At 36.8% G+C, this 8,801-nt stretch overlaps 1 protein-coding gene across 1 annotated transcript; it reads right to left on the bottom strand.

Annotated features, from left to right (window-relative positions):
• Nucleotides 1–15: 15 nt before the first annotated feature.
• On the bottom strand, nucleotides 16–1,574 carry LOC124897780. The gene is made up of 3 exons (XM_047411162.1): nucleotides 1,199–1,574; nucleotides 932–1,108; nucleotides 16–89 (listed from the first exon to the last, which is right to left on the bottom strand). The coding sequence occupies exons 1-3, from the start codon at nucleotides 1,572–1,574 to the stop codon at nucleotides 16–18; spliced, it is 627 nt and encodes a 208-aa protein (XP_047267118.1).
• Between the last annotated feature and the right edge of the window lie 7,227 nt (nucleotides 1,575–8,801).

Raw genomic sequence — 8,801 nt, 5'->3', positions numbered from 1 at the left:
TCCAAGTGGAGCCTCTCAGCTATGGCCCGAAGAAAACTGGTCATCCGCCGGAGCTCCATGTCCAGCCTCCGCTGATCGACGGCAAGACCCTGGAAAAGAAAATCCAGGTTGCTCCTTAGTTAGAGCAAATCAAGGTTATGGATTGTCATCATCCTGCGCATGGGATGAAGAGGATACCTTCTTCTTTCCCCTTTTTTCTGCAAATCTCTTCTTGTTTAGTGATGTAGTAAAAAGTGGGTTTACAATCGACGACTGGCCTCTTTAAATAGACTATAGGTAAGGTGAAAAGACATGTGGGAATAAGTACTAAAAAGTCATCGCAGGCAGCAATCGAGTCATTTTAAAATGGTGCTTTTTTCAATGGGTCATTATTACATCAAAATATTCAGCGTATGAAGAAAATGGTTTCGTTAATAGACTACTCAAAAGGTGTATTATTTACTACATATTATAATATTTACTCTGTAGACCACGTATAAATTTATTATATATTATGAATCTAGTCGATGAGTAATGTGTATAATCTATTTAGTATAAAATATATAATAAATAAATTGGGAGGGGTCTTTTCAAAACGGCGTCTTTTCCAAAGTGTCATTATTACATTGAAATATTCAGTGTACGAAGAAAAGAGTTTGTTCAATAGAAAACTTGAAAAATTTATTATATACTATGTATTGAATATCTACACTATAGACCAGACATTGATTTATTATATATTACGAGGCTAGTTGAGGACTATAGTGTATAATCTATTTTGTACATAGTATATAATAACTGAATTGGGATCGATAATGCATAGCAAAAAAAAATTCAATTTTGACTGCAATTCTTATCTTTAAAAACATAATACACATTACAAATTGTCGAGTGCATTTGACAAAACAAAAAAAAATACAATGTCAATCCTATCATCCTATGTTAAGGCTACATGTTGTTCTCTTATGTCCCGGCCTTTTGCACTTGGAGCACTTGTTCCTTTTCTTGGTTCTTGAAGACTCCGACACATCCTTAACGCGTTTCACCCTCCTCCTTCCTAGTTTGGGATCAAAATCGGGTTGAAGAACTTGCATTTCTAGATACTCCCGCACCACGCTCCATTCCGAATCTAGAGGTAATGCACAAATAAGTTCCAAGTATGCAAGGAGGTCTGATTATTTTGAATATATGGGAGAGGGTTAGTTATAAATGCTAGTACCATAATTGTCCCCATGCTTCAAACACAACGTTGTCATTGCATGAGCGCATGAAAATTTCATCAAGTTGTACTTCCTGAAAGAACATGATCTTTTTGATAGATTAACTTTGGCGAAAGGACCACAAACAAAAACGGTGAATTTATCGGTGCTTCCATTTATGTTTCTTACATACAATTTGCCATCTTCGGTCATATTTTTCCTCAAGATCTTCTCGGCTATAGGAACGATTGGAGTTCTTGAACTATTTACCTCTACATACCTCTTCCTGAATATTTTGCCAAACCTATATGCTATTGAATTAAAGATGGCCACCACTGGATACTCTATTTTGTCGACGAATATTGCATTGAGCGACTCGGCGATGTTTGTGTTCATGACATTGAATCTATTTCCTAAAAAGTGAGCTTGACTCTACTTTTCAAATCCAATATCATGCTCGAGGCAAGTTGTTGCGCTATCTGTAATGATGTTGAAGTACTCATTAAATTCCTCCAACGTGTACACCTTGGCTGCATGGTATTACAAATGGAGATAATCTGCATAATGGTGATTCGTTCAAAGATTTTCACCGAGATGCCTCATACAAACACCATGATGCACAAGCGGATAATGCCTTGTGAGGCCATTGGCTATTCTTACGTGTCTGTCGGAGATAATGCACAACTATGGTTTGTCAACGACAATGGCCTTAAGCTTCTCAAAGAAGAATCCTGACGACTCATCATTCTCCTTATCCACCACACAATACGCTAAGGAATAGATCTGTTTCAGCGTGTCTTGAGCAACAGCGGACAACAACACACCCTCATACTTGTCGGACAAATGCATGTCATCAACGGTAATGACCTTTCTTATGTGTGTATATCCACAAATGGAAGCCCCAAACGCCATAAAGTAGTACATAAACTTGCCCGACTCCTCCTAAACCATGAGGAAATTTGTAGACCCGGGATTGAGGCCATTAAAAACATAAGAAAAGGCAGGCAACACTGCATATACATGCTCGGGTATTTCTCAAACTATGTTCTTCGCAATGACGTCTGCCATCCAATATTCCAATAGCCTGGCCTACAATTTAGCTCTCTAAATACGATTCTCTCGATCTCTTTCGAGCTTGGACCTTTATTATTGACAAAAAAGTTCAAAATAATTGAGGTAATGATGTCCGCGATGATATTCTTGTATTTTCCCGTGACATGATCAATGCCATAATTATGTTCTCCCGTGTACTTGTTGATTTGAAATCAACCTGATGCTTCGTTCGTACATGCGTGCACCATTCACCGACAAGTTGGATCTACACACCTCACCCTGAAGTATTTCTTACAACTCTTCTCTATTCTGTAATTGAAAGACATTTTCACCGATGCCTTTTTAAGAAAAGCTTCAATGTTTTCTTATTCTTGAATGTTTGTCTTACACAAAGATTGGTTCCGTTCGAGAAAGAGTAGCTTGCTTATGGCCTGAACTGCCTATCCTCACCTCCTCCAAACTCCTTTTCTTCAAAATCTTCAGAATTATCCCTTTCATGACTGCCCGTGCAATCATTTTTCATTGACGTATTATCCTCTGTCGTGGGTAAGGGTGGGGGTGGGGGTGGGACTGATGTGGAAGCTTTTTCTCGGGACCTTCCAATAAGTTTAACCCACAATATAGGCATAGAACTATTAGAATCAATGCAAAGCATGAATCCTGTGTTAAGACTAACCTGTAGAAAGGAAATGACTCTGAGGAACCGGTTACACAACCCAGTTAATTGACTGGAGCTACCAAACATGAAGAAACTTCATCAGAGAGAACTGAATCTGGAAGCACAGTGACAAGGGGAACTGATCCACCAACTACCCCAGCTCAGAACATCAGCAGTGATCCGAGTAGCTCACTAGGCTTGGTCCCTAAAGGCTACAAGTATCAAGTATCACATCCTATTGAGAATATTCTTACTCATCTCACTGATCTCACTTCTGGGATCACTACAAGGTCTGGATTAAGAAGTATGTGTGCTTTCAAGGTATTTCTATTAGAGATTGAGCCAAAGAAGGTAACTGAGGCATTACTTAATATTGATTGGATCATAGCCATGCAAGAAAAGTTGAATCAGTTTGAGAGAAGCAAAGTATGGTACTTAGTCCCTCTTCCAAAAGATAGAAGAGTAATTGGGACTAAGTGGGTGTACAGAAATAAAGTTGATGAGCATGGAATAGTTACAAGGAACAAGCCAAGATTGGTGGTCCAAGGATACAATCAAGAAAAAGGCATAGATTTTGATGAGACTTTTGCTCCTGTAGCCAGAATTGAAGCTATTAGATTACTTGTTGCATTTGTTGCCTACATGGAGTTTATTTTATATCAAATGGATGTTAAGAGTGCATTCTTGAATGGCATTCTCAAAGAGGAAGTATATGTTAAACAACCTTCAGGATTTGAAAGCAAGAAGTTTCCTGATCATTTGTATAAACTAGATAAGGCCTTGTATGGGTTGAAACAAGCTCTTAGAGCTTGGTATGAGAGATTATCAAAGTTTCTACTGGAGCATGGACATACTAGAGGTAAAATTGACAACACTTTTTCTTGAAAACTAATGGAAAAGATTTGTTGGTTGTGCAGGTGTATGTTACATAGCGAAAAATCTTGTTCAACATAAAAGAACTAAGCATATTGATATTAGACATCACTTTCTTAGAGATAATGTTGAAAAAGGTCATAATCAATTATGTTTTTTTCTACTGAGGAACAAATGACATATTCACTAAGGCTTTGACTAGAGAACACTTTGAAAAGAATAGTTTAGCCTTGGGGATGATTAAAATTGTCTAAATCATCCTCAATGATTGACTAGAACAAGCTGCTCTTAAGTGATTGTTGATTAATTCAGTCTTACACATTTAGTTGTGTATCCTAATTCTAAGAATTTAGAGTAAATTAACTCAGCTATATGTTGATTTTGTAGAAAGATTGGAACATTGAGGCATTTTTTCCATTTTCTCTTCAGAATTCAGGTATGATCATTGATTACCCATAATTAGATGAAGAGAAACGGTTTTCTACATGGTCTCTTTCGTTACACTTAAACCGCCAAAAACCAAAAAATCTTCTCCTTCAAAAAGTTGTCAGACCTTTCTCATTAGAACTGTCCCTCTTAATCATTATGTTTCCTTCCCCAAGTACAATTCATCTATGATTCATCTTTTTTTCTCTACCTTAAATATGTTTTCTCCTCTCCTCCTCATTCACCTCTCATAACCACAAAGAAATCACTGTTTATCTCTGTTTTCACCATGGCATCCTCTTCCTCTAAGCCATCCACTGACTCTACTACTACTCCTTCAACAACCATTATACTACATCCAAATATCACCTTACCTCCATTCATTTCTCCCCCAATATCAATCAAGTTGTTTGACTTCGCTATGTTCAAGCATCTACAAAACCTTTTTACAAAATTTTCTTCTAACCCTCCACCATTGTTTGAACCTTTACTTCTACCTCCTGTCCCTCTTTAGATTCTTGATCAAGATGATATTCCTATTGATCGAGATGATATTTTTATCGCATACCTAATCCCAAGAAGGTCCAGATCTAAAAAGATAACCCTCTCCCATCTCTATCGATGTTAATGAAACTATCCATGTAGAACCCTCCCTTGTTGTCTCTACTCCTCGAACTCCTCACACTCGAGGCAAAAAGCAACAAGAAGATGCTTCCTTGGTAGAAATACTTCAAGCTAGTAAAAAATGTGTGGCTATATCTGATCCCACTCCTCCTCGTGAGTCTTCTCCTGATCTTCTTTTTCGATCAGTCAGAAAGAAGAAGAAAATCATTGCAAAAGTCCCAAAACCCTCTGTGTTTCAAAAATCATCCTCTAAACCTACTCCAAAAGCTTCCTTCTCTTCAAAATCCACTCCTACTGTCAAAGGTTCCCCATCCTCCACAGTTTCTCCTCCTAAGTCCTTTACTTATTTAAAGAAACAGGTAAAGAAATCTATTCCTTCTGACTCATCTGATTCTGAGTCACCTCTGGCTGCTGCTACTGACTTGGATCCTGATTTTGAGGTTCCAGAACCATCATCACACCAGGACACTCCTGAAAAACACCATTTTCACTTTTAAAAGCGTAAATTAGCTAGAGGAAGGGTTATTAGTGGTTCTACGGGTGTTGATTGCAGACTTTGTTGAGAAAATTAGAGTTTCAAGGATGGTTACACCTATTCCTTCAGGGTGACCTTCAGAGGAGATTTGCCAAACCTGAAGTGTATGAGTTCAACACAAATAGGGTGGCCATTGGTGAGATGTTTTCGACTACTGTTCAAAAGGTTACAATGAAACTTTATGTAGCTGACATTGCTTAGATCTTGAATATTCCTTCTGGGGGGGGTGTCACTATGTCAAGGGCACTTAGCCACCTCTTAACAATCTTGCATCTGCTCTTGACATGTGTAGAAAGTTCTCTGGAAATCCTCACTTGATCACTCATAGAAGATTTCTTAAGAGGGAGATATCTCCATTCCACCAACTCTATTTTGATGTAGTACACAAGATGATCATCCCTAGGAAGAAAAAAAGAACTGTGGCTAGCTTTCTTGACCTTACTCTCATGGAACTATTGGACACTGAGGTGAAAATTGACTTGCCTCGACTCATATTGAAGCATATGCAAAGGGTTCTCCTTAAGGAATTAAATGGACATGCCCTCCCTTATGAATTCTGGCTCACCCCTATGTTTAAGGAGTTTGGGGTATCTATCCAAGTGTGGTCTTCACAGACTACCAAGGATATCATAGGGAGTGTGAACCACATGATGTTACCTATTTCCATGAGGAGTTCTGATAATCATATGCAAAGGATGAGAAATGCTCTTGCTACAAAACAGGCTGAGGTGAAGGTTGCTCAGGCTACATTAAAGGCTGCATAGGCTGCTCATGAGGATGAGAAAAAGGTACTTCAAGCTCAAATTGCTTCCCTCACAGCCACTTTGGAAAAGGAAAGAGCTGAGAATGCTGATGTTATTAGGAAGCCGACCTCCTTTATCCCCTCCTTCTCATCCACTTAAGCCCCTTCTTCGTGCCTTAGGCATATTTTCCTTGCTGTCTCTTAGTCCATGTTGTTTCTCTTTTTCTATTACTGGATTATGATAATTGTATTTTATTCTATGAATGAAATGGTTGGTTAAAGTGTTCTACTTTTGTTTTTTCATAATGCATTGTTATTCTTCTGCTCTGAGTTTTGATTGTTTTAGTGATAGCCCCAGTGGCCATGAATTATTAAACAGTTATCACTTGTTGGGGCCAGCGTTTTGATAATGTCAAAAGGGTGAAGAATAGATTATACAATGTTAATAACTCAATGACTAACCTGTTTCATTCTGTTGTGATCTATTTTAATTTTTTATTGAGTGTGTCAGGATTTTAAAATGGATGTTGTGCTGATAAGTTTGTCATCATCAAAAATGGGAAATTTGTTAGAAAATGTAAAGTTTTGATGATGGACATATGAATGAAACATGTTGTGCAAGCTGTTCCACACAAGTGAACAAGTTACAGACAAGACTAATTATAAGATGACACTGTGTAAAAATAGGAGTGAATAAGTAACATGCTCTCAACACTTATCATATCAGATGAAGTAGATGAGTGCAGCATCTAGAAGTTGAGTTGATCAATAAGTCATGCAAAGCCTATGTGATAAAAGAGAAGAGTCTTATTCAAGCAAGGAGAGAGAGACGACAGCAAAGAGTAAAACTACCTGGGAGTCCTATTGAAGATAGAAGAATACATCAACTAAAGAAATCCATCAGGAGTTGGCTTAAATACAACAAATGACATTCAAAATGACATTCAAGTATTTCACTTACGCATAAAAAAAAAGATAGCCAACAATCAGCAAATCAGTTCTACAACTTGAAGAAGCTAGTAGAGCAACCTGGTCCTTTACTTAAGAGTCATAGACTTTGTGTAATAGGTTGGTCATTGAGTCATATTGAGTTGTAATCTCTAGTCTCAGTGAAGTATAAACTGAGTTAGGATTAACGTCATAAGGTTGGGGAACTCGAAGACTTGGGAACACTTATCTTGGGAAGATTAGTGTTTTGTAGAAATAGGAATTAGAAGTTTTAATTCCTAGTTTACAAGAAATCTTGTAATTTGTTGATTGTTGAGGCTCAAGAGTTATAGTGAAGTTGGGGTTAAATCCTGTAGAGGTACAAGTCGTGTTTTTTACACCTTTCTTGAGCCAGGTGTTTTCCACGTAAAAATACTGTGTTCAAATTTTACTTCAGTGAACCACGTTAGCTTACATGTTCCACAGATATTCAACTCAGTAGAGTAAAATATTAAAATTGGTAGGGCACGCACTCTAACAAAGGCAAAGGTTTCATCAATATAGAATGAAAAAAATAATTCACAAGAAATTAATTTAGCTCCCCATCAAGAAGAATAGAAAAACATATTTTTCAAGATCAACATCATAAAGTTTTTTCAAATAATTCATATTCCTCCGAAGATGGAGATGACATAAATGAGATTTAACTTGTGTGATTGTGTACCTGCTCTTCCATGATAAAGTATCACTCGCAAGAAAATATTCAAGATGGTTCAATATCTTTTTCACCTAAGTAGATACAAAAAACTCATGTATGAAAAAATTAAGTATGATAAGAGAAAGTGTCTCTTAGAATGAATCACAGAGTCTCTCTCATATCCTATGGAGCAAATGCACTAAAAATTGAACCAATAGTATTTCCAAAGTAGAAACAACCGCCACATTTATTTGGATCTTCAATTTTTTTTGTTCTCAGCTTATGCTAACCTTACAAACAAGGTGAATGAGTTTTACTTTATAGGAGCTTTAATAAAATAAGTGATCCAAGAATTATATGCTAAAAACATTAAAAAGAAAATTGTCTTTTAGCTCATTTCTCTGTTAATGTCCTTTAAAGAGAACAAATAAAACAATTACGGTAGTAAATTTGTATATTACATGATTTTTGTGTAGTCTTTCTCATCCTCAATTCTCCACCTTAAATTAGATTTGCTTACATGCGAGTATAAGAATAAATTAAGTTCTGAATGGAGATTTTGTAGATGTGTATTAGAGTACGTGCCCTATTAACCAGTGACTTTAACGTAAGAGTTTCCTATGGATAGAACGAGTTACCTGACTTGTTCCAAGGAAGCAGTAAAACAGGAAGTAAAGAACACAATGATTCTTACATGGAAAACACCCAGCTCAAAAAGGTGTAAACAACCACGACCTGTACCTCTACAGGATTTAATCCCAACTTCACTAAATAACTCTGAGCCTCTACAACAACTGATTACAAAACACTTGTAACCAACAACTAGGAATTATAAACTCTAATTCCTACACCTCAATAACTAGGATTCATAAACTCTAATTCCTATAACTCAACAACTACGAATCATAAACTCTAATTCTTATAACTCAACAATCACCCTTTACTTTTGAACCCACTTCGAGTTATCCTAAACTTGAAGTTAAATCAGTTCAGTATTGTTCCTAAATAATCAATCTAGGAAAGAAATAAATTACAACTCAACAAGAACAATACATTTAAACTGAATCTTGAACTGTAAAGTTCTGTCT

The sequence above is a fragment of the Capsicum annuum genome, chromosome 1 (genome assembly GCF_002878395.1).
Source record: "Capsicum annuum cultivar UCD-10X-F1 chromosome 1, UCD10Xv1.1, whole genome shotgun sequence".
In the NCBI taxonomy this organism is placed as follows: Eukaryota; Viridiplantae; Streptophyta; class Magnoliopsida; order Solanales; family Solanaceae; genus Capsicum; species Capsicum annuum.
Note: the sequence above shows the minus strand (reverse complement) of the source record. Positions and strands in the feature narration are given on the sequence as shown.

Excerpts from the sequence above, each read along its gene's own strand:
- LOC124897780 (XM_047411162.1), bottom strand. The coding sequence starts at position 1,574 with ATGAACACAAACATCGCCGAGTCGCTCAATGCAATATTCGTCGACAAA. Across the intron at positions 1,109-1,198 it reads GAAGCATGGGGACAATTATG|ATTCGGAATGGAGCGTGGTG; the intron begins GTACTAGCATTT and ends CATTACCTCTAG. Across the intron at positions 90-931 it reads GGGACATAAGAGAACAACAT|GGTCTTGCCGTCGATCAGCG; the intron begins GTAGCCTTAACA and ends TTTCTTTTCCAG.